The sequence below is a fragment of the Rousettus aegyptiacus genome, unplaced genomic scaffold, assembly GCF_014176215.1.
Source record: "Rousettus aegyptiacus isolate mRouAeg1 unplaced genomic scaffold, mRouAeg1.p scaffold_m13_p_6, whole genome shotgun sequence".
In the NCBI taxonomy this organism is placed as follows: domain Eukaryota; kingdom Metazoa; phylum Chordata; class Mammalia; order Chiroptera; family Pteropodidae; genus Rousettus; species Rousettus aegyptiacus.
Window position 1 is genome coordinate 87,911,792 of NW_023416309.1, and position 26,717 is coordinate 87,938,508.

At 34.8% G+C, this 26,717-nt stretch overlaps 2 protein-coding genes across 7 annotated transcripts in view; one reads left to right on the top strand and one right to left on the bottom strand.

Moving 5' to 3' along the window:
- The first annotated feature begins 257 nt into the window (after positions 1-257).
- RNFT1 (ring finger protein, transmembrane 1) lies at positions 258-10,820 on the top strand. 2 transcript variants are annotated; one of them, XM_016143395.2, is made up of 10 exons: positions 263-409; positions 820-904; positions 2,070-2,526; positions 2,725-2,801; positions 3,821-3,921; positions 5,282-5,435; positions 6,043-6,201; positions 6,848-6,913; positions 9,220-9,321; positions 9,955-10,820. In XM_016143395.2, exons 3-10 carry the CDS (start codon positions 2,124-2,126, stop codon positions 10,087-10,089), a joined length of 1,197 nt encoding a protein of 398 aa, XP_015998881.2. In that variant the 5' UTR covers positions 263-409; positions 820-904; positions 2,070-2,123; the 3' UTR covers positions 10,090-10,820. The 2 variants fall into 2 exon arrangements, with proteins under 2 accessions (XP_015998880.2, XP_015998881.2); XM_016143394.2 differs by lacking the exon at positions 820-904 and having other exon boundaries at positions 258-409.
- Positions 10,821-12,344: 1,524 nt separating this feature from the next.
- Positions 12,345-26,717, bottom strand: part of RPS6KB1 (ribosomal protein S6 kinase B1) — a 34,558-nt gene continuing 20,185 nt past the window's right edge. For 3 of the 5 annotated variants that reach the window (XM_016143389.2, XM_016143390.2, XM_016143392.2), the window contains exons 7-15: positions 25,351-25,451; positions 23,485-23,575; positions 23,211-23,301; positions 22,592-22,699; positions 22,283-22,345; positions 22,032-22,109; positions 19,700-19,807; positions 17,155-17,267; positions 12,345-16,164 (exon numbers count right to left, since the gene is read on the bottom strand). In XM_016143389.2, coding sequence (XP_015998875.1) covers positions 15,927-16,164; positions 17,155-17,267; positions 19,700-19,807; positions 22,032-22,109; positions 22,283-22,345; positions 22,592-22,699; positions 23,211-23,301; positions 23,485-23,575; positions 25,351-25,451 — 991 coding nt within the window. In that variant the 3' untranslated portion in view covers positions 12,345-15,926. Of the gene's footprint in view, positions 16,183-17,154; positions 17,268-19,699; positions 19,808-22,031; positions 22,110-22,282; positions 22,346-22,591; positions 22,700-23,210; positions 23,302-23,484; positions 23,576-25,350; positions 25,452-26,026; positions 26,280-26,717 lie in introns of all 5 variants that reach the window. The other 2 variants (XR_004951279.1, XM_016143393.2) reach the window with 2 other exon arrangements.

The window sequence follows — 26,717 nt, forward strand, 5'->3', positions numbered from 1 at the left end:
GAGGGCAGGATTCTCGAAGCCACGTTTTTAACCTCGAAACGTCCCGATCTCTGAGGCGTGTGACGGGTTACACGTATATGCGCACAGAAGTGTCGGCGGCTTTGTGTAACGCAGACGCCTGCATGCCTTCTCGGACGCAGCCCGCTCCTCTCCACAGCCGGCACCCTCACGCGACCTCGCGCCCGCCCGGCCCCCTCGGCGCAGCCCGGCCCTCGGCGCGTCGCGCTGCGGCGGGCGCGCGCGCGTGAGGACGTCCGGGGAGCGCGCGCGCGCCGCCGCCTCCGCGCCGGGCCGCAGTTGCCGGAATCGTGTCTTGAAGCTGGTGACCCTGACTGAGGGCCGTGGGGCCGCGTCCCCGGCTCTCCTCGCAGTGGCTGCCGACGCCTCCGTCCGCTCTTCGTCATGAGAGGTCAGGCTTGGGGGAAGCGGGCTGAGGCCTCTGCGAATGGGCTCTGGGGAGAGTAACTGAAGCGCTCGAAGCTCGACAGTGGGTGGAAAATTCTGTCCTGGGGATTCCGGGAGAGTTATTTGCGTTTACTTTTCTTCCTTTTCTTCTTGCTCGTGCATAGAGGAAAGTGGAAGGTTTCTATGTTGTTGGGCTTTTTAAATAGAAAAAAACACTATCCTACCCAACGTCAGAGGTTTGAGGAAATACATAGCCGTGGCGTTGGAGCATTGGTGAAAGCTTTGAGTGAAAGGCACTGAAAACCAAATCGCCGTACAGTAACTGAAAGAAAAAATAAAAATCGAACCTAAGAATGAAATAGAATGACACAGAACACGCCCTGACTTTAAATTAACCCTAGCTTCCTCCTACAGAAAAGGCGCAGGGATATGGCTCTGCGTTTCGTCGGCTAGGATTCTGACTCTGGCATCCTCGAAGCTGCCCATACTGGTCATTTAGGTATTTATTCTTCCCTGCCAGTGTTCTCTTTCCTGACAACCCCCCTCCCACACACACGCCCCAATGGTGGCATTTTTAATGGGCAAACTACCTATCCTTTTTCAGACTATCAAGACACCTAGCAATTACGTGGTGACTCCCCATGTCTTCCTATTTTAAAGGTATTTGTGTAATCTTTTTAAGGGAAGGTAATACCTTTGGTATTAATTATTGGAAGCCTTTTTATTAGCTTTGAGAAAGCCGTTTCAGCACAAAACAAAATTTGTAGGCCACCTAAGTAAAATGTTTATTCTCTATGGTGATACTTTTAAGACATTAAGATTTTTCTTCCTAGTCTTTCCAAGCATTAAAAATGAGATTCTTAGGAAATATAGAATCTACATTAGAGATGAAACTGCTCCAGTTGAGCAGGGTAAATGTACTGAAGTATTCAAATGTGAATGAGTACTAGTACTCACGTTATTCACATCTGCTGGGCACTGGTACTTTGACAGTTTTGCTGATTCCTTCTCTCAGCTCAACTTCTTTTGTAGCAAATGTTCAGTAAAAGATAGTTTGTATAGGGCAGCAGAGCTTTGGCACTAAGGGAGGGAGGAGTCTAGTAACAAGTGATAGATAACCTGAAAATAATTCATCAACTGTGATTATCAGCCTCTCCTTTAGTGAATAAAGGATTGCTAGTGAGCAATATATTGCCTGTATTTTTTTGATTACTTTTTCAAAATTTAATTTTATTATTAGTTTCAAGTATACAGTACATTGGTTAGACATTTCTATAATTTATAAAACGATCCCCTTAATTGCTTTCTCTCCTTTAGCTCTGCACCTAGCCATTACATTAATGTTAACTGTATTCTTTATGCCATGTTCTCCATCCCCATGACCATCTGTCAACTACTAATTTGTACTTCTTTAACCCTTCACCCTATTCTCCCAGCCCCACACCACCACTCCCCTCTGGCTCTCTCCAAATTGTCCTCTATATTTGTGAGTCTGTTTTTGATTAGTTTGTTCTTTTTGTTTCTTAGATTCCACATATAAGTGAAATCATATGGTATTTGTGTCTGACTTATTTCACTCAGCATAACCTCTAGGTCCATTCATGTTGTTATATTGCCTGTACTTAACTGTTCACTTAGAATGTTTTCTACTCTTTTATTTTTAGAATACAGAGCCTGGAAGCAAAGAAATCTGGATCACAAAAAAGTATTCAAGGGTCATGCAACCCAACTGTAGCCAATTGCACAGTCCTCCAGGAGCTGCAGGCAGTGCGGATGCCTCAGCCTCCCAACATGTTCACACAAGGTTGACAGGAGAAGGTTCTTATCTTCATTCTGGAGATGTGCATATCCAAATCAACTCCAAACCTAAAGAATGTGCTGAAAAGCCAAGCTCCAGAAATTTAAGGTCAGGTGTCCATAGTTGTACCCATGGATGTGTACATAATCGCTTACGGAGTCACTCCCATACCGAAGCAAGGCAGCCTGATGATACTGCCATGGAGTCTGGAGACCACAGTAGTAGTTCCTTCTCAGAATTCCGATATCTCTTCAAGTGGCTGCAAAAAAGCCTTCCATATATTTTGATTCTGGGTGTCAAACTTGTTATGCAGCATATAACAGGTAGTGTATAATAAAATATTGAATTATTTCATTGCTAAATTAAGTAAATTTTATTTCTTTATTGGTAATCGGCTTTAACTCATGTATTTCAGTTACTTATTTTCTGTTGGCTTTTAAAATTGTATAAAAGTCCTTTAAATTCATGTCATTGTGTTGACTTTTTTTTCTTTCAATTAACTAGAACTTATTTTCTAACAGGAATTTCTCTTGGAATTGGGCTGCTTACAACTTTTATGTATGCAAACAAAAGCATTGTAAATCAGGTTTTTCTAAGAGTAAGTATAAAAAGCAACTAAAAAAATTCTTAAATGTTTTTGTAGATTACATACTCATTTTTTAGAGAAATAGGAATTGAGTTTAACAAATTTAAATAGGTATATTATAACATGCCATATTAAGTTTTGTTATCTAAATGACCTGGAATAAATAATCTGTACTAATGCTGAATTGTTTCACTTTATTTTCTTTGTATGTTGGGTTTCTGATAAAGAAAATAAAATTAGACGAAAGGATTAAAAGGTTTCAAATACACTATTTGATCTGATTTGTCAAGTGCCTTTATGTTTTATGTTTAACCATACTTAGTAATATCATCATTAAAAACTTTAACTGTTGCACTATAAGATTTAAAATAGTTAAACAAAATGTACATTGAATATGTGGGTATTAAATTATTTGGGTCCACAACAAATTGTAAGAGAGTCCTATTCATATAAATCATTGGGAAAAGTAGGATTAGTTTATAAAATTTCATCTGTGTAAAAGATCTTACATTCTGACCTGGAAATTTGTAGTTAGAACCTATCAAACCATAAAAATTTAATTCAGGGTTTCAAACTAGTAATACTTTAGTGATTAAAACTTAACTTTAAATTATCTTATTAAATTCTTATTGAACGAGAATTTTAAAATTATACTTAAAAACCCTGATAACTTAAAAGCATTTAAAAAAATTCTGTCAGGAAGGCAAAAATAGGGAGCTGCAGAGGTAAAATTTGCATTCAGGTGTGTCCTTTGCATAAGTTTGTAAAAGATTTGGCTTCTTTGAAACATAGGTAATATTTTTCTACAATGAATAAACTTGTATTTTAAAAGTTTTGTTTAAATATGAGTTGTTCACTAAAGATTTATATAAAAGTATGGTAATGTATAATTTAACAGATATTCCATATTTTTAATGAGATTAATTATTAAAACATTCTGCGTTAAACTAGTCATTAAAGTAAAATAATGATATTTAAAATTCTGGCATAATTAAAAGTAACAAATTATAAAATTTTTTTTTGTTTTTCAGGAAAGGTGCTCAAAAGTTCAGTGTGTTTGGTTACTGGTATTCTTAGCAGGATCTTCTGTTCTTTTATATTACACCTTTCATTCTCAGTCACTTTATTACAGGTAATTAGATGTCCAAGTACACAATCACATGTTTTATGTAATCATGTATTCCATAGCCCTTTGCATATATCTTACTTACACATATTTTTTGTTAGAGTTCAATTTTTACCTATCCATCTCCTTCTAAAATTGAAAGCTTTGAGTGACTTGGGTCATAGCAGGTGCTCAATAAATATTTAGTTTTTGATACTTTTTACTTATATAATCAGTAGTTATTAAGTACCATTAGGTAGTCCTCAGTGGTCTTTGCTGATTTTTATTTATTTTTGACCAAAAAATGTATATGTTGTACAGTGTGATGTTTTGATATATGTGTACATTATGTGATGAGAACACTTGATCTTTGTTTCTAGAAGACTTGCTAAAGGACAGTAGTTGATAAGTTTCCCTGTCAAGTGGAAGTATTCTGAATATTTGGCTTTAATTAGGTAACTAGAAATCCTGATTTCAGCAGAGTTGGGGAGATATGGACAATCTAGGATATAGTTTGTTGGTGGAGCTAATACCACTCAGACTGGATTGAGTGGATAGGTAGAAGGGGAAAAATCAAGGATGATACATGGATTTTTAGTCTGAACATCTGGCTGGATGGTGGTACCATTTACTGGGCTCAGAAAGACTGGAGAAGGAACGGGTTTTGAAGAGAAAATCAATAATTTTGTTTTGAACATGTTAAGTTTGAGAGGCCACACAGAACTGTTAAAGTGATTATAGATATATCCCATGAGCTCAGAGTAGAGGTTAGAGATATAAATTTTGGTGTTATCAGCTTATGATTGTTAATTAAAACCACGGGAATTGACTAACTGGAGAAAGTATAGACAGAGAAGAGGGTCCAGGACTGGATGTGCCCACAATTAGAGGAGGAACAGGAAACCATCAGTCACATAGGAGAACAACTAAGGAGTGTAGTGTCAGAAGTCTAGGAAGAAAATAATTCAGGGAGGGAAGATGGAAAAAGGGAAGTGACCTTTGAATTTAACAAGCTGGAGGGAGTTGGTGATCTTGACAAAAGCAATTCAGTGGAAAGGAGGGGGTGGAATCCTGATTGGAGTTGGTTGAGAGAATGGCAGATATCTAATAGCAGTGAATTTTTTAGATTACAGGTTAGAAAGGTAAAAACTATGACAAGCTAGGAAGACTTTTTTTTAATTCTATGGAGGAAAGATCTGAAATGCAAACTTTTTAAGTCTTTAAAATAAGTGAAATGATCTGTTTACATGAGATCTAATACCTTGACAAATTCATAAATTTTACACACCAAATTAAAGTAAAATATTCAGTAGCAAATTAAAAACCCCTGTGAATACTTTACCTTAGTATGTTGCTCTGGTAAGTTGTGATGTTTTTCTCTTGGTAGCTTAATTTTTTTAAATCCTACTTTGGACCATTCAAGCTTCTGGGAGGTACTTTGGATTGTTGGAATTACAGACTTCATTCTGAAATTCCTCTTCATGGGCTTAAAATGCCTTATTTTATTGGTGCCTTCTTTCATCATGCCGTTTAAATCCAAGGTACGAAACTAATGTTTTATTGGAACGTTTTAGCAAGCCACATTAATACTATTTAGTCTTCATTTAAATAACTCTTGTTTATAATCTTTCAGTTTGCTAAATAATCTGATTTTATTATCTCAGACTGGCAACCATTTGCTCAAAGTCTTGAACCTGAAAATCTATTTCATTAAAATCAGAATTATACTTGCTTCAAATTATCTAAAAATCAGTCCCCACACCATATATTGAAAAATATTATTTAGATTTGAACTTCTCCTTCAGGGCATTATCAATTGATCACTGATAACTGATTGTATGCTGTTATTTAGTGTTTTTCCCATATTCCATAAAACCTTTAAATTTTTATAAAAAATATACTTGTAGTATGTGTAAAACATTTCCATTGTGTCATTCTTTAAAAATTCTTTGAAAACAAACAAACACTCAGTGACTATAATATGTGAGAACCAGGTTGAGGTTGTCAGTCTTAACCACTTGTCATAAAGATTATAAAAAGTTATCTCTGTGATTGCTGTATAATCATGCTGTTCTCAGTATAATATGAAGTGTTTTGTGCTATATATAAAAGCAGTTGGTAGCTGTTTTCTTTTTCTTTCATTTTTAGGGTTACTGGTATATGCTTTTAGAAGAATTATGTCAGTATTACCGAATTTTTATTCCCATACCAGTTTGGTTTCGTTACCTTATAAGCTATGGGGAGTTTGGTAATGTAACTAGATGGAGTCTTGGAATATTGCTGGCTTTACTCTACCTCATACTAAAAGTAGGTAACATAAATATTATCGTTGAATTAATGATTCATATAATAACTACAGATTGTACATACTATTGCTTTTCTCTGCTTTGTTTTATCTTCATGTCACTAGTTTGAAGTTATAGCGAGTTCTATATCTACTGAGAAATGGAGAAATGGAAATATATCTTAATCCAGTGGTTCTCAGATTTTACTGGGGGAGTGGACTTCCACATAGATTATTTAAACCAGAAAGGGGGAAGTAGAATAGAACATACCCATCTGCAACAGTAGCCATCCGTCAAACAGTTCTCAAACTAGTGGAGTGTCTTATCCTGTTCTCAACTTAATTACTTCATGAAATTTTAAAATCTAATTATGTTAAAAACATGTGAACCAGGAAAAATTGTTTTTTGACATAGTTAATTTATATTTGTCTTGACCAAATTATTACTCTAGGTATTCAGATGTACTTTTTTTTGGTTTAGAGTTGGCTGAAAACTATAAATTGAATAAAATATTCCATAATTGGAATTTATATTTAGATTGAAATGATTGTGATATGCCATGAGCATTAAATTAATATCAGTATTTAATATTTGGGGACTTTAGCTTTGATCTTTGGGGTAAGCAGATGGCTCTCTGAATTGATGAATTATCACTTATTTCCTTTTAGCTTTTGGACTTTTTTGGACATCTAAGAACTTTCAGACGGGTTTTGCGAATATTTTTTACACGACCAGTAAGTACTTATTAGTAAGTTAAGAAAAACCGTTTAACCTTTCTTTTTTAATTATAAAAATTTAATTCAGCAACGTTACAAGTGTGGATTTAATAATTACATGATTTTTTTTTAAAAAAAAACTTTTCTAGTACTTTAGCACTTGGAGCTGAGAATGACTTAGGAGTTCTAGCTGTGATCATTGTCTTGACTTGCACATTAACCACCACCTGATAGTTGATGCTTATTTATCTGAATGTGCTTACCCCTTCAAATCATTTGACATTCTTAAAGGTTTATGAACAGTCCCTTAAAAATCTTATCATGAACTCTGTTCCTCTTCCTTTTTTAATCCACAAATAGTAACTTTGTGTATTTATATGAACTCCTTATTCAGCTTCAATAAAATCTCTTCCAACTATAACTTATTGTGTGCATGAAAAAGCTCATTACCACAGTTATCTCTCTTGAAGTTTTCTTACTGGAAAAATTTCCCTTCCAATACTTAATTCTGTATGCACAAATAAGTTCATGGCATGGAATTTAACAATGTATTGAGACTCCAATGTTAAATTATATAATCGTGATTATTATGTGATTCTACTGCTGTTACAAATTGCAGAGAAAGGATGTCATAGGCTCATTTGCTATTCAGTAGCTTCTAAGGTTCTCAGTACTTAGATGTAGTCACCAGATTTCAGAGTCTGGTCCTCAGTTTTGCAGTCCATTGAGTAAATTACTTGGTCAGGACTTGGGTTTTGCCTTGAAAGAATGCCAACCTAATAATGTATGTTGGGGTGACAAAAAATGATATATCTACATAGTAGACCACAATAACTGGTTAAGGCACCCTTTCCCTAATATAGTAATGTATAACAAGTTTTGCTACTGACTATTCAGATTCAGACTTCTTTCTTTAGATAAGATACAGTATAATTCAGAATTCAGCTTTGGTCAGATTTAGTCATTATGTATCAGCCACTTTACTATAATTAGTAATGCTTGTGCTGAAATAGCCACTTTACTATAATTAGTAATGCTTGTGCTGACGATATTCTTTATGAGTCATATAGAAAATATCACAGTCATCAACACGGATTTATTCCTGAGTCTCAAGAATATATACATGTCCTGGACATGTATGTATATTCCTTAACTTTGCAGGGAAATGGCAATGACCATCAAAATAAACCTCTTGAAGGGAGTCTGAAAAATGCCAGAGTGCTATTGTAAAAGCTTGTCAGCGTAAGTATCTGCAGTGTACTCTGCTAAATGACATTTTACTGAAGGGAAACTGGCACCAAGGTCATTTATCAGTAACCTGAAAAAAATCTTAATATTTATATCCTTTGAGTTTTAGATTTTGTTAACCCTTGATATTTAGTACAAGTTTAGATCATAGCTTCAGGTTGTGAAGTCAAGTCACACTTTTCTCTCATTACTATGTTCTTCAGCCACTTTTTTCCCCATTTCTACAGAAAGCTTATTTGTAATATTTTGTCACATCTAGTTAATGACTAAATTCTCCTAAATTTGGTGAGGAAGTTATTAAGATCTTGATGAGATCAAAACCTTTTTTAGGACCTTAGAAGAAATTTAAAAAATTGCATTATCGTTCAGCCAGTTAATTTTGACAGTATAACTACCCCCAAGTGACATTTTGCAATTACAGTTCCTTTATAAAATTTGATCATTTTTCCTAGTACTGAATGCTCTGAATTTTGTGGTAATTGATGATAATCAAAGTGATTTTGATTTAGTCACATGACAATGTTCAGTGGTCTCCAAACCTTCATACTGAACTCACCTGGAATGCTTTCAAAAATTAGATTCCTTGTCATATCCCAGTATGTCTGGACCTACTGAGTCAATTCCTAGTGTGGAGCATAGAAACGTCTCTAAAACAGTCTCTCCACATGAGTTATATTCAGTTAGCCAACCACTGGACTGACTTTTTTGAACCACTGCCATAGATATTAAGTGGACTCAATTTGGCAATATGGGGTCACCTGAAACATTAATACAGATTTTATAATAGTTTTATTGCAGATTGCTTAGTCTCTGAAGCCAGTTGAATTCATGAATTTGAAGCATTAACAGTGAAATCTAAATAGCTTTCAAGATCATGTTTTGTATTACTTAATGAGTTCATTTTGATGCAGTTCATCAAGACTTGATTCTGCATAAGTAGTTGAACTCTCAAGTGTTCGTATCCTTTGGGAGAGTTTTCAAATGCCTAGTTTCAGGAGATTTGAGATATTCATCACCAGCTATGTATTGGAGGAACAGGAAAGAAATTTGTAGATGAAAAGAACTTATTTTCACAGAGCTATGGAGTGACTGCCAGCAAGAGACAGTGTTCAGATGCGGATGATATTTGTTCAGTATGTCAAGCTGAATTTCAAAAGCCAATTCTTCTCATCTGTCAGGTAATTATGTTTTTAAGTAACCTAAATACAGCACTTCTCTGTGACTTGCAAAAGTCACATTAATTATAAGGGGAGGAAAAAACTCATGTTTAGCAGAAAGTAGCTTTCAGAGTACATACTAGTAATTTCTTATTTGTGACTAGGGGTTTGGTAGATTAGCTAAACCTTGCCCCTTATGTACTAATGGTTTTATGCAGAGGCGGTTTTTATGCAAATCGGTTACCACCGTGATTGGAAAATAGGCTATTTTTAATAATTGGATACTAGTCTTTTAGAATACCTGCATTTGTTACTGGATTGTGTAAGACCCTTTCCTTTACTTTATGGCAGTTACTCGAAGACATTAAGCCATGAAGTCATTATACTTGATCTTAAAGTTATCACCTAGATAAGGATAGCCTGTATTTGATTATTTGATTAAAAGTGATTAAAAGTCAAAATAACTAGTGGCTCTACCACTAACACTTGTCTTTCTGTTCTTGAATGTCAAACTGTTTTCTCATTTGTAAAATGAAGGAATTAGTGCTCTCCAAAAGCCCTTTCAGCTCTTAAGGGCATGATTGTCTACAGTGTGAATTTAAAACAAAAATATTATCAAGTATAAAATGTATTTATTTCTTAATTCCTTTACAGCATATATTTTGTGAAGAATGCATTACCTTATGGTTTAACAGAGAGAAAACATGTCCACTGTGCAGAACTGTGATTTCAGACCATATAAACAAATGGAAAGATGGAGCCACTTCATCACACCTTCAAATATATTAAGTTGTATAAACTATTAAGGCCACAAAACACTGATTTCATTTGGTTACAGTGAGTATTGATAAAGATATTAGAATGGATTTTCAGGGTTAGAAGTTAGTTTCCAAATGGTTTTAGATTATCATAAGACTTAAATGTTGTAGTCCAACTTATCAAAATACTGAAGAACCCTGTTTTAAAATATATATAAGTAATGTTCAACCTAATGCATATGAACATTTAGTCTTTCCTAATTTTTTGACAAGTGAGTTCAGTGTTAATTGTGTTTTCTTCTTAATGCTACCAAAACAGATAACTAGAACTAGTAGGTCTTAGAGGAACTCAGGTATTCTTTCTTGACATTGTTTTCAAAATAAAGACTATTTTTCATAATATTTTAAGATACACATTATCTAAAAGTAGACTTTAACACTGACTTTTATAATTCCCTTTCTAAAAATTATTAAAATTCTCATAAAATTTGTATTTTTAACAAAAGTCTAAATGCTATATTTTATCTGTTAACAATCAGATTTTCTAAGTGGAGATTAATTTACTGAGGATGATAAATTTTAATATTGTATTATTCTCTGTAGTATGATTGGCAGTCAGTGAGCATAAATGATTTAATTTTGTTTATGGATCTTATACATACAATCCTGCCATCAACTTTCATGTTCATGATCTTGCTTTTTGTACAGTGCCATGGACTATCGCGAAGTAACTATTAAAGTAATTCATATGGATTACAAATAGATGACTTCACTGATAATTTGAATAGTATAACAAACAAGACCAACTCAAATCTTAGAAAAGAATTCCCCTTATAGCTAGTCTTCTCCAGAAGAATTTTGGGATCTATTGCTTGAATCACAATTACTTGGGAGATTAAAGCTTGTACTCAGAGGCAACCAAAAGCTTTGGATAGTGTGGTCTGGTTGCCTCAGTATTTGTGCAGTGTGGTAGAAAAGAGAATGAGGCACTTCGTCCCCTTGAAACCTCTAAGGGGGAATCAAGATATATAAGTCCGAAGGGCTGCTTATATCTAAGTTTAGAGTACAAGGCCTCTGCCCATTTTTTTCTACTACCATCTACCAGTCTGCACACAAGGAAGAGACAGAGGGAAGAAGTTAGGAGGTACAGGTTGCAGTGTTGATAAAGGTGAAACAAGCATATAGATTAATAAGGATAGTGACCAACTGGCTACAGGTTGTCACTTTCATGATCATAGAGCCACCCAAATTGGCAGCAGAACGTTAGAAACTTTTCCTCAGGCAAATATTGCCAGGTTATAGTCACACCTGTTTCTATCCTTTCAGTGATGATATATTTAACCCCGTTATCTACTTTGAGAACCATTGCAAATATTGAAACAAACTTACTTGGCCTTAGTCACATTCTGACTTTGTGGTGAAGTTATTTGGTTGTTATTTAGGTAAACAGCAAGGGATAAGTGAGAAAGGCAATCTGGGATTAGAATTTGGGTGTGAAAGATAGATGAGTTGACTTCTTGTTAAAAACACAAGAACATCATCTTACTACATAGGTTAATTCAGTCCTATTACAATATCTACTTATATCTATTTACCCTATTACAGATAGCTTTGTTTCTTAATGTGATTTAATAACAACTCCCTAGCGGACAGTGGGGTTTGTTTGTTTTAACAGGAAAGCAGTTCACATGAATTTAAGAGGGGGAAAATGTAACAGAGCTATGCCATCCACTAACAACGCTGATGAACTGGAAACATTACTTCTATTCCTTCACTTCAAAAATAGGGGAATAGGGATTCAAAAACCCATTTATTATGTGAATTCATATCACGCCTTCTGAAATATTGTTTCATTGGCATTAAGAGTTGCTACTATGTTTTATTAAAGTCAATTTGAGAACTTCTATAGAAAAATCATTTTGGCAAATGTGACTAGAATCACTTCATAAATAAGAAGTGGCTTATATGAAACGTTACCTGTCTTACAATAGATATATTGAGACATTAGTCAAAAATCCACATGTAACTTCTGACTCTACAGTTGGCCATTTGCATATGCAGATATGGAAGGCCAAATATATTTATTGAAAAAATTCTGCCTGTAGATGGACACATGCAGTTCCAACCCATTTTTATTCAAGGGCCAACTGTACGGTTTATTAATTAAATATGAGAACCTGAACATGTCTGCCATGTTAATGAAAAAAATTACTGAAACCATTTGTGTACCTGAAATTATTTCTTCCTATCTTAAGATAATAAAAAAAAAATCACTTCTATTTTATGTTCATTCAAATTTGCATTTAATTTCTATTTACATTCATTCAATCTGAAATCAAATAATACAGTAAACTAAATACAAGATGAAAAGCAGAAAAGGTGTTACCCTCATAGCACTCCTAATAAGGCAGCTGAAGAATTTATTTACTCTGATAGATAGATGCAAAGCCAACTTGGGATAGGAAAAAAAATAATAGTTTAACGAGCAAACACAGATGAACCCATCTTTCAGATGTTACTTCAGATATCCACTGAGATAATACTGTGCTATAGTGGTAAATCACACAAGAAAAGTTTTATATCAGCAAAAGACCACAGGTCATTGTTATGACAAATACTTTTATGATTGCTTTGTCCAGCTTGCTAGTGTCTAGTCCTACTAAAATGGGTAAATATTTGGACATTGATATTTTTATTTGAGAAATTAACCATTTTCAAAACCTCAAAATCCCATACTTCATAAATTCAACATTTCCCATGGGAATAATCTTAGATCTAGCCCTTGTAAGCTAGGAACCATATGACCGAGTAACCAAAATAGTTATGTCCTATATTAAATATAAAATTCAAGGCTCAGTATATTAATTCTTTTGAAGATGCATCTTGTTTATAATCATTTATTACTTACAGAATGTTGAATTTATGGAGCATCATACATGCCTTCTCCCCATTATCTTCTACCTCAAAAAATAGCATGGAAAAATCCTTCTTGAAGGATTCAAATTAGTTAAGACCATAAGGGGGAAAATAACAATTTTCCTGAAAATCTGGTTTAAGTTCAATAATTAATACTTTACATTGTTAATCACAGCTGGTTTATAAATCCCAGTTTATTCTGTAATGCTACAAACCTTATAAAATCAAAACTAGTAAATTTCAGTTCTCAATGATTATATTTTAATTAAAAAACAGCATGTATACAAAATAAAAATATATCCTGTAATAGCTGATTCTAAAGAATCAAGTGATGAAAGAAAAGCACTTAATCTCTTTTATACACTTACCTGGAAGAATCATAAAGAACCCTCTTAGAAACTCAAAACTAGAAATATTGACATCATATATTTAAACTATACTTGGATTTTTACAAATAAATATAGGGTAAGCCATATTGCATAGGTGTGTGCTTTCTGTCTGTGACACTAAAGTGGCACCTGACATGTTTTCACAGTCATAGTAGGGATATCCATTTATGAAACAATTTCTCAATAACCTTGCCACGGCATAGGAAATTAATCTCAATATTAAGTCTGAAACACTTTTTGTGTGTATGGTAGATGTACACTTAATGCTTTTTATGCAGAAAAGCTGCAGTGTTTGCCACTATTGCTGGCAGTACTAATTATGAAAATAGTTTAACTACAGGGTGGTTATAGCCAGCCAATCACAGTGCAAATGTTAGCAAACAGGACTGAGGAGGAATATTTTGTTGTAAAATTTTTGCTGGAATTTGGTCAGGCAGTTAACACTATAGTTAGTGAACACATCTGAAAACAAGTATTAAGAGTAGCACAAGCCATTTACAGTCTGAAATAAAAGTCTATACATATCACCAAAGCTTTAGGAGGTCTGTTTTTTCAGACATCATAATTATGAGAATAAAGATCTATAGTTGAAATACAATTTCTGCCCTTGTAGCTGCTAATTTACTAGCTACAGTTATAAAGTTCTCAGTAGGATGCTGCAATAATGGGAAAGGGGGATTAGAGAGTGATTTCAAAAAAAAAAAAAAAAGGCTTTCTGTCTAAAGATGAACTATTATCAATTCTTTCATTATTGCCACAATTGAAAAGGTATATTTCCAATCATTTTTCATGGTTCATTTTTTGCTTAATGTCATAGGATTTCATTTCACTTGAACTGCTATTTAAACAAGCAAAGCTTTGCTCTTTTCTGACTGAATTCAACATGCATAAAGAATTTTATGGCTTGGATCCTATGGCTCAAAAAGGTTTGGAGAACAAAGCAAGCAGCATCTATTTTTTAAAAATCAGGGTTGCAAAATATTACAAATTGACTTTGCACACTCAGACTGAAGACATTATAAAAGACAAACAAAAAGAGGTGATAAGACTCAATTGCAACTGCATGATCATCTATTATACCAGTATGCACTGAAATATATTTTTATAAAGCTCTGCAGATATTAAACCCTTTTACCAGCTAAAGTCATGGAAATGCTCTCTTTAAGGCAGGAAGTATTTAAGAAAGGTAAAATTACCTTCATTTTTATTCTTTGTACCTATAAATCACTTAATGTAGATTTTGTTACAATTTCAAAAACATAGTGTCTTGTTAACATATTTCCTAAATTAAGCCACTAAGTTTACTTATTCACTGTGGAAGACATTCATCAAAAGGCCATCAAATATTTTTACAATCAAAAAATGTAGCCCCAATATAGGAGAAAAAACCTTTTTCCTTTTAAAATTATTGAGGAAAAACGTAAGGAAGGCAGACAGCAAAAACAGTAAAAAGAAGTAAAACTTAAAACCTTAACAACTTGCTGTAAAGAGATAGAGCGTGGACCATGGCAACACCCTCTTTCCCCTGGACCTCCCTGTCTCCCTCACTTTGCCGCCCTCAGTATGCATTTTATCCTGACTCTCTTTCATCTTTCTTCAGCCTCAGGCTGAACACATTTGGTGTCGTGAACCAAATACTGGTATAAAAACAGGTGGTGATGTATTTCCAGTGCAATGCAGGCCCAGGACAAGGATGAAATGTAGGACACACAACTTACGCCCATTCCAAGGTTTCCAGTTAGGCTTAGTGTATAGCGGTACTGCAAATAGAAATGATTAAATAGATTTTTTTCCCCCTAGTATTACAGACAGGTATTACAGCTGCGTTACTGAAAATAAACCCCAGGTCCACCCCCAATCCCTCAAACGAGCCACAGCTGTGGTTAACAATGATTCATTTGCATTTTTATTATTTCACCAAGAGAAGAAACAGAAGTTGTCTGGCTTTCTTCACACCAACCAATAATTTCGCATTTTAAAGTTTGGGATGTTTTCCATAATGAGCTGAATCAAAAATCTATTTGAAAAATATATATTTATATAAAAAAAAGATTCAGGTTGTTTGCACGTAAAACATCAATTGATAAGTTTCTTTTTGTCTTTGATTCCATGTTGCTAGAAAAAGTTTGACCAAGCTTGCATGCTAATTTGTCCTTGGTTGCAAGTATTACAGGCAATTTCATACTTTGCCTAACGAAAGGATAACCCTTCTTCGACACAATCAGAACTCGACAGTGATTCAGAAGCAACATCCTACCCTTAATACTGTCAGTTTTGAGCCATCAACATGAAAATCCTTGATAAGGTTGAGAAGATGTCGCTAGGAATCAATTAATTGATGTGCCTAAGAGTTCTGCAATACTATTTTGCTTTTTTTTTTTTTTTTGCACCATTGATTGATTTTTAAAAATCCACGTTTATTTTTCCTCTGTCCAAAGTGTTCTATGTAATGACACTGACTCTTCAAGACTATCATTTTGAGTCTTCTTATTTGACCCTGCAGGATGCTCACAAATCGTCTCCCCACCTTTTTTGCCTTAAATTCATTAAAAGCATTGCTCTGTCATAGATTCATACGCAGGTGCTCTGGTCGTTTGGATATCATGGGAAAAGCCTGTTTTTTGTATGGCCCGGTGTTCGGTTGTCGTATTGGAAGTGGGGCTGAAGCTTCCCCACTCATCGTCACATCCATCTGTTCTACTCCACTTGTTTCCATTGGGTATTCCACAGGCGTCTGAGGATTTGCTGTGCTGGCTGAAGCACCTCTTCCCCAGAAATCCCCAGGAGAAAATTTGACTGGGCTTTAAGACAAGGAAGAGCTATCATTCATTTGTCTCAAGAATTATCTCAACAAGAAATGTTTCCCTTATATTTAAAGGGAGTGAGGTAACATGACATCTATTTTCATTTAATTTTATTTTTGTATGGATTATCACAAAGGCAAAAGTTGAGCCATCTCTCCTAGACTAATTGCTAGTTTCCTATTGGTCTCTTTATCTCTAAACTTGCTTGCATAAAACCCTCAATGAAACTTAATTTTTTTAAAAAAAATCATTTTACTCCCCCACTTAACACAGCTTCCCACTGCATTTAAAATAAAATACTTCTGCAAATCTTTGCCATTCTATCCCTCTCTCACCACCCTTCAGAAACACTGAAGGAAAATGTCAAGTTTTTCCTTCCTTAAGGCTTTTTTACAAAAGCTGATCTTCTACCTGTAATACCCTGTACTTCTATTTTTTGTATGGTTTGCTCTTTCTCTTCATTTTTAGATGTTACTTCACCAGTAAGGCCTATCTCTGACCACCGTAAATAGAAGCCCCCTGTTACTCTTTGCTCTCTACCACTATACTTTTAATTTTTTTTCATATAGCACTTGGCACTACTTGCAATTACATATTTTTTTATTTCCTTTTGTGTTTGTTGTTGACTCCCTCTCATTAAACTGTAAGCTTCATCAAGACAAGGACAACTCCTATGTTAATCATGTGTCCCCAGCATGCAGCACAGCCCCTGGTACACAACAAATGGGAAACAAATGGGTAAAAAGGACATCTGCCAGTGCAGCAGCTAACTTTTAGGAGGGAAGGTAAACTATATAGCATATTATCATTGATTAGTCACAGACTAGTCACCTGGAATATAATAAGGCATACATGCTACGCTGTCAACCAAAAAGAGTATGATGACAAATCTTTTATTTTTGTAACGTGGCGTATATTTCTAAAGCAAGGCTCATCTAGGTTAAAAAAAAAAAAAAAAAAAGACTGAGAATAACAAAGTCTGAATACCTGACAGGTGTTCGTGGGCTGCCAATAAATCTTCGAGGTGATCGGATTTTTGGTTCAAAGGAAAACTTTTCTTTCACGCTTTCAAGTACAGATGGAGCCACATATGTAAAACCCTGAAAAAAAGTAACAGTGGACTACAGAAGGGCATTTTGTCATATACATCAAGAAAATGTGGTTGCTCAGTCTCTGACACACCAACACATTCATACATGCCTAAAATCACTAATCTGTACTCTCCCATCTCAATCTCATTTCACACCTGTTAACTTCTTTCCAGACACACAGACTTCAAGAAGAATACTATTGAGCCCCACAGGCCATCAAACAAAATTCCACTCTATTGAAAGGAATAGAAAAAAACAGGTAAACGTAAGCTCCACATTAAGATGTTAAATATCAAGATAAATGCAAAGAAAATTCCAGTGTTTTTAACCATATGCATATAAGCAACTAAGATTATCACCCGCAAAAAAAGTTTCTCATTATTAAGCCAAAGTAAAATAGAATTCTCTAACTTGGCACATGTAATTTTTCTGGTTTTATATCAATGATTGGATGGATTTGGTAATTTCTTAATGAATAAAGGTCAACATTGTGAAAACCCTCAATTACAAGAGATAGATATGTAGTTTTGTTAGCTTTAGTTCTTTCTTGGACCTTGCTATTATTAGGCTACCAGCTGTCATTTCTCTTGCTGTCAATGTTCATGCCTTTAACAATCGGTCCTCCACCTATCTTCCCTTCTATTTACTATTCTTGTCAGCTACGAGTAGGTATTGTGAGTTATAATAAAGAGACTCAATAAAGCCCTAAAGAGTGAGGTGCATTCTGTGGAGCAATATGCTTTGTGACAGCTACATGTGTACTGCAGAGGCCATCTCCCCACATGTTCTAGTGGGCTAAAGCTGTAACTACCAAGAGGACCATGCTGCGTCTTAATCATCTTTGAATTTCTTTTAATTTTGTGATAGGAACTTAAATGTTTATTGAACTGAAGTTGCTACAACCCCAATCTCCAGGTATGTGGATATGACCATTTTTTAATTAATTTTTAAAGAGATCCATTTTATGTGTAGAATTCTGGCTACAACTTAATAATGAATTGTTCTTTTAGGTAGCCAATTTAATTAATTATGAAAAGTTAAACACTACTTTAACAATAAAAGCTTAGCTTATATAACTCTGATAACCTCAAGTTTGGATTTCTTTTTACCTAGTTAAGATGTTTCTAGACTGTTTTTTATGGGGGGAAACATTGTCAGACTAGTTGAAACTGCAATGCCCATTTGAAGAAAAGGTCTGTATGTTAAATCAAAGGAATAAATGCCACATCACATCCGTAGAAAACAAAACTCCACATCATAAGAGAAAAAATAAAGCAATGCCAGAATTAAAATGAATCATGCCTACCCTCCTTAACTAAACATGAAATTTTACTAAGGAGGATATAAGGCTTTCATAACATGGAGACATAAACTTAACAACATGTGTTCTCATGAAATTATATTTTGCATATATGCTCTATTCTTATACCACCACACAATCATACATTTATAGAATTGTTTCTATTCAATGCTGTTTATTCGAAACCATACTGTATTACAGTATTTAAGGGTAATTCTGACCATATACAATTTTTGCATTCCATGCAAACTGTGGCAATTACTCCCTACCCCAAAATATACAACACTACTTTGTGTTATACTGTGAACAGTATAAAAAAGCTTGAAAATTAAGTTAGTGACAAATCCAGTGAACTCAGAAATGAAGGAAAAATATTTCCAAATGATTATATTGCCCATATTCCATTCTCTCTAGAGGCAGACCAAAAAATGACAAAATGACAAAGAAACAAAGGTTATGAAATGAGGTAGATGTTCATGTGACACATTAAATATAAAAATAAACAAGCATATATGATGATACTTAAAGGAAAATAATATGCAATGATGGTCATCAGGTATAAATCTATCATTTTTGTTGATCAAAATCCATGTTTTGCTTTTCTGTCTGAGGAGACAAAGTATAAATCAATACAGATACTTTTACATTGCGGATTAATTTATTACCTGCCACATATGAACCAATATATTTTGGTGTCAAATATTTAAAACTAATAGGCTAAAAATCCCCTACAGACTTATGTTAAAAGGATCAAAAATCTGTAGCTCTTCAGGAATAAAATAGTTACAGTGAGCTCTTTTCCTGCTACTTTAGCTATGTGGCTTTCAGTTGATATCAAGAGCCAAACATCACCTTAAGTCAGTGGCCCATCCAAAAAAGAAATCATACACTCTGAAGAACCATACACTCCTACTATAACTCCTAAAATAAAATGATGGATTATGAGAATATTCTAACATCAATAAGTTATAATGGGATAACTTAAAAAAAAAAAAAAAAAAAAAAAAGAACATCAGGTTATCTACATCAAACTGCAAAGCAACCAAAATGAATTTTCTTATTGACAATGGCATTTCTTATTGAAAAGGGCCCACCCTCATACTTAAATCTCCCATGGCTACATGGCAATTCTTTCACTTACCAGAAAGACCTGGTTGGCACTTTCACTGAGAGTTGAGTCATCTGGGCTGTCAACAGGTGTCTGACGTGTAAACTTTGAATCAAACTGACTCACATCCTCTTCAGATTGCTTTATATAAAAAAAATTACAAAATGATGAATAATCTATTATATATATTAAATGCATTACAAGCATTACAAGCCTTAGAGAAGGCTCTAAATAGAGCTTTCACAGAGTCTGACTGTAGCATCAGAATAGTCTTAGCAGTCAGACTAAAGAATATATGTGAAAATGTCAAAGGTCAAATTACATATTCAAATTTTAGACATACATTAACATAGATTTTGGTATACAGTTATCATTCTTATTAAAAATCTGAATACCAATCGCCCCTCTCACAAAGACTCAATAAGCCTCATACACTGGCTAAATCCCTTTTTAGAGATAATTTATTAGTTGGCCACTGCAGGTTTGTAATAAACCTGAAAAAAACTATTAAACCAGAGCTTAAACCCAAAACACATTTGTAAGATGCTCTAAAGTTTCTTCTCATAGCTTACTTCATCCCTCTAGATTTCTCAAGGAGCAAAAATAATACTCTACTCTGCACAAGTATATTTTCTGTTGAAAGAGTATTTTTGCCTAAATTGAACCACCAGATATGTTCTTTTAATTCCTTCTCTGGTACATCAGACTATGAGGTCGTGTCAAAAGAACTCAGGAACCAAAGTATTTAAGCACAAAGTATCCAAAGATGAGAAAAGCTGAACACCAATTTTAAAAAACTATAATGGATTGAAACATAAATAAGTTAAAAGGCATGAGTTCATAATCAAACTTAAAAAAAAAAACACATAATTCATTGGTCAATTTTAGAAGATGTTGGAAAACTAATTCGTTATTTTGAAAACTGGGAAAGAAACAAACATATCCTACCTTTCCTGAATGAACAGGTAAGCAAACAACTGATATAAAAATACAAATACATCACTAAAGAAACAAAAATACACATTCTGTCTCCTGAGCAAAATACATAATATCAAAAGTTTAATCTGAATCAGATCAAGTACCTAAATCTACCTGCCAATTTTTAGAAATACAGGGAAAAAAAATGAACATGGTCAATGACACCATGAGGGTAAAGTCAGCAAAATCAAAATGTGAGGAGCCCCACAGGACAAATGGTCCAGTTTTTTCAGTAAGTTCTCAGAGGAGGAACAGAAAGGGGATATCTATAGATGGAAAGAGACCTAAGAGACATAGTAACAAACTGGATAGGCCTTGCCTTAATTGAATCCTTATTGAAACAAACCAACAAGGAAAAAAGGGAATAAGGAAACTGTTAGTTTTTTAACTGTGATGATAGCCTGGTGGTTATGTTTATGTTTATGTTTGAACAAGATGACCTGATAATTTTTTAAGCTGGGCAGCTGGTATATGAGGGTTAATTATCCTCCTTACAATTATGTATGTTGAAATTTTAAAGCAAGTCACCTTGTGCTCCAAGTACAATCATTATCCTCTCCAGCTCTACCTTTGTCCCATAAAACAGAAAAAGAAATTGTATTTCCTCAAATTCTGAGGTTGGAGAAACATAAGAATATATTAGCATATATATATATATATAAAAACATATCGTTATGGTTTAAATTGTGTATCTCCCTCCCCAACATTCATATGTTGAAGTTCTAACTCAGAATGTGACCTTATTTGGAATGAGGGTCACTACAGATGTAATTAGTTAAGAAATTCATACTGGAATAAGGCAGACCCTAATTCAATATGACTGGTGTCCTCATAGAAAGGGAAAAATTGAACAGAGGCCAGCATAGAAGGAGAAAGACCTGTGAACATGAAGGCAGAAATCAGGTGATATGCCTAAAAGCCAACGAATGCCAAAGATTGCCATCAAACCACCAGAAGCTAGGAATGAGGCATGAAGCAGCGTCTCTCTCAGCCTTCGGAAGGAACCAACACTGCCAATACCTTGATTTCAGACCTCTAGCCTCCAGAACAGTACACAGTAAACATATATTCTATGTTTTGAAGAAAAGAATTCCCAGAAAATCAAATTTAAAATAGGGTTGAATTAAAGTGCAAAAAAAAAAAAAAAAAAAAAAAAATTCCCATGTACTTGAAATATTTACTTGTCTTAGGCAACCAACTTAAAAACAATTAATACAGTCATCAACTGCTAATAGAGGTAGTTCTTGAAAAGACTACAGAATATTCTGAAGAGAAAAGAAGATAGACCAAAGTTTATTAAACTGTTAAATATAATATTTCTGACTGCTCTGAGATATTCTAGAAAAGTATCAGGTCCCTCAAATTATATGCATTCATGTATACATACCAACAGAGGTTTAAAGGGGGGCTCCACCTTCCTACCCAGCAGTTCTTCCCAGTTAATATGTCTGAAGAATGGATGAGCCTAGAAAAAAAGCAGGAAGTCAAGGGGAACAGACTTCACTGGATTGACCACTACCTGTCTGAAGTTACTGATAACAAAAGAAGCTAAACTTATAAGCAACTACAAACAACCTTCACAAATACATAAAATTAGTGTTATCTTCCCCTCAAACCACCAAACATGCCAATCCCTACCTGAACTTCTCCAGCATCCCCAGGACCAGCTCCAAGACGAGAAGCAGCATTTCTTTTCAGCAGCTTTAAGGAGGAAAAAGAAAGCACTGATGAACTTTACTTAGTCATATTTTTTCTTTATAGTATTTGCTTGTTTATTTTGCCTTCAGAAAACATGATTTATTAGTTACTATTAAATATTGTTTGGGAATAATAATACAATAAAATCCTTAAACAAATTTGTACTTCCCCCACAAAAACTATAGGCTTTTTCATTCAATATTTATCTATTTAAATCCTAGTAGTTGAGTGCCTATTTAAGAACCCTACCTTTTTAAGCAGATCTCTGGCTTCTTGTGTGAGGTAGGGAGGCAAATTGAGTTTACATTTGAGGATTTTGTCAATTGTTTTCTTTCTATTCTCCCCAGTGAATGGGGGCTAAGAGAAGAGAGTGAGAGATATTAGCATATAAAAAATCAAATTTTAAATAACAGAATTACCATTTACAGAATTAGTCAGTTAGGCATAGAGATCAGAAATGTATACTGTGACATAGGCACTGCTAAAGATGTGTAGTTTTTAAACAACATGACAGAGGAAATAGCAATATCCTGGAAGGAAATGGGTTTTCACCATTAACTCTGTGTGATAATGGGTGAGCCATGTGATTTTGTGCTTCACTTTCTCCATCTATAAAATAAGGGCAGTATCTATTTTTATGTCTATTTCACAGGGCTACCATGACATAGATCATTTAAATGAAATTGTTTTTAAAAGTACAGGGGACCATACTACTAATAATAAAGCATTTGTAGTGCTAAATTTAAAAAAAAAAAACTCCATTGGTAATATTTTCAAGAAGCACAGGAAAGGTCTCTTGTTAGAGTGATTTGGCAACTACTCAGCACAGACTATACATAATTCATGCAGCTTTTAACTGTGCACCTACTGCTCCAGTCAGCATGTCATACATTAATGCTCCCAAACTCCACCAATCCACAGCACGATTGTGGCCACTTCTCATCAAGATTTCAGGGGCCCTACAATGAGAAAAATAACATGCCTAAAAAATCCACCCATTTGTATATCATCTGAATTAGAATTTTAAAAACAGAATATGAAGCCAATGATGCTACAAAAAATTTAGCACACTATTACTTAAACCAGGTAAAAGTTTGCTATTACCCCCAAACCAGTTATATTTCTTTTAACATGAAGCTCACATGTATTCTATTGTTCCACAAAATGTGTGTGTGACTGTTCCATCATGAATAGATTCTTTGCATAGTCCAAAGTCTGTTAGTTTCACATGACCTACAATAAAAGATTATAGCATGATTATTGTGAGATTTCTAAGTATGTGCAATATTTGAACACATCATACAACACAATAATCTATCCATCCATTTAACTTTTCCTGCTTTAATTTTTTTGAAGATATCCATAAAATGAGATGTTAACTCTTTAAGATTAGGGAGAAATCATCTTTTGCCAATGAGATTATATATCTGGTAAATGGAAAATAAAGATAAATAAGTGAAACAGCTTATATAAGGCTCCAGCTTTACCTATACCTAGAATCCTCTACCATCCTGAAACAGTAAGTCCTAGGAAAACTTCTTGGTGAGTCTGGTTTAAGTACACAGACCCTAATAAAGATATTCTATACCTTTTAAACAAAGGTGTGACTCTATTTCAAATACATAGCTTTTATCACAGTGAACTGACTTGACAGTTCTTAAAATAGTCTCAGAAAGTCATTATAACCAGTTAGCTGCCAGTACTAACTTCCCAATGCATTCTGCCAATGCTGACAGCTTAGAAAAATAAGTGAAATTATTACATGCCATGAGATCATCCCTGATCCAGAAAGTGAAAAACTCACCACCTGACACAAAGAAAATTTCAGTTCAAGCTGAGCTTTACTGAGCTGTCATTAGATATCCAGTGGTTCAACAACCCCAGGGACCTTACTATTCCAGGTTTATTTCAGAAAAAGGAAGAGGCAATGGCCTACTGATTCAAATGTAAATGTGTACTTTACTGAGACACAGAATATGACCTTTATTTTCACAGAAGCACCTGATACACTCAATTTTATGAATCAAAGACATTAACTAGTCACTTCCCTATCCTATCCTTTGTGTTAAAATTCAGAATCAGAATTCATGTTGGGAGGGGGAAGGGATGGGTGCAAAACTAGAAGGGAGAGAAATACATATACTCCCATGATATACTTGGTTAAGCACAGCATTCTCCAAAAAAAAAAAAAAAAGGAAAGGGGGAGGGAGCACAATTTGAAACATTCATATGGGCATCAATTGTCCACATAGCATTTTCTGCCCAAGAATTTTATAGACATCTAAGGATCAGCAGCTGCTACCAGACCTCCTGGTTGTCTGGTTGCTCCTTTGGGGTATGTGAACTGCCAAGTCTATCCAGCCCTGATTATTTTCACACAAACTGAACTGTCTGTAGCAGCGTGTAGTTATAATCAAGGCCACTTTGCTGTACCTGTAGCTGTAGAGAATATTAACCTGACTAATTTTTATGTTTGTTGTCACAAACCAACAGCAAGAATAAACTGATGCCTACTAAACATTTTATTTCTACAGCTACATCAAATATTTTGGTTCAATTCTAATCTTGTCCTTTTGTATAGTATTAATAAAAACTATTATAAAAAGTATTGCTTCTCATATTTACGTATTGTCGTTGTTAAAGTAAACTCAGTCTGTAAAGGTAAGATTCAATTTCCAATTTACGGAATAACCCAAAATTTGTGTTTGGACTGGCTTTGACTCACCCCACATAATGTAAGGATTTCTAAAAAATGACAAGCTATAAAGAGTAAAGATTAAATCAAAAAGGTAATTGAATGGCCAAGCATCTTTAACTCCCTTTAATCTCATCAACCATAAATATCTCAATACTTAAATCTCAACAAGTAGCATGATGCCATAAATTCTGCAGGAGAAATGTATAATAATTGATACATGACTATAGGGCTTTAAAATGACCATAACCTGTGTGGGAGGATTTTAAGATGATTATTTACTATAGAATTGTTTACAGTAGTATATCTCCACCTTGGTGATTAAGCATGATATTCTCCGGCTTCAGGTCTCTGTAGATGATCCCCTTTTGATGTAAATGCCCCAAAGCCATGGAGATTTCTGCCAAGTAAAAGCTGGAAACAAAAGTGATTTAACAAAATTAAAGAATAATCTACTTAAAGCAGTTTATGTATGGAGCAAAATACCTTGGAAGAAACAGACATGCACCAAAGACTAGTGCGGGGGCGGGGGGAGGGGGGCGGGGGAGGGCGGGTAATGGGTATAGGGGAAAGAGATGGCAAAGGATGCTGCCAAAAGGTATGGAGACATTTGTTTCACTCATTTAGTGAAACTAAAATATATTTTATCATTAGAACATACTGCTAAAATTTCAAAGAAGTCCAGAATATGCCAAACTGTTACTGGTCATGTTTTGTTCTATGTAGGAATTGGGCAATAGTCATTCAGATCAAAGCAAATTTCTGCCACCCACCCCAATTTTAAAACCCCATAGGAAATAAGAATTTTGTTATACTCAGAGAGCAAATCTTAGCTTCAAAAGATACCTTATAAACTGACCCTTAGAAGCCCATTCATCCCTTACTTATTACAGCTGCATATTTATATACAGCTCATGCCCACAGTATCTGCCCTCCCTCTTGCCAGCCAGCCCACAACTATAAACTGTGTGACACTCAAATTTATCTACCTCAAAAGAATAAAGGGCTGAGTCAACCCTGTCTGGATTCGAAAAGCACAAGGCACTGCAATACTGGCTGCATAACAATGTTGCAATCCTGCAGATTACTCCAGGATGGAGAGGGTGTGTCCTAGAGGACTGAGGCAGTTTCACAGCCAGCAGGACCACAAACACAGCCTCCAACATGGCTCAGAGAGCCTCCTCCAAAAAAGGGCACTTCATCCCTAAGGCTCTTAAATGCAGCTTCTGTGTTAGAAAAGGCCTGAAATTAAACAATGGAATGCAGTTTGGTAATTAAGGTAGAAAAAACATTTAAGTGTTTTCTATTCAATTAATGTGTAGGATAAACTGATTTATTGTTACCCAATACTGTCATTTCACAAAAGGATGTATATATTTTTAATCTGAAGTAGATGCCATCTTAAGAAATAAGGACGGTATATCCCATTCTGACCACAGAATCCACAGAGGAGGTATGCAGGCTTATCACCTCCCTAAGACTGCACCTTGGAACTGGAAAGTCTAAAAAAAAAGAAATGATTGCTGATACTTCCCATTGTTCTACACATAAAGTTTCACTGGAAAATCACACTCACCCACAGCCAAGGCAGGCAGCTTACCAATTCAAGGAAAGAAAGCCCCAGTGAGAATGGTTCTGTTAGGAACTGGCGTGAAGAGGGTTCCACCCAAGGCCTGGGGG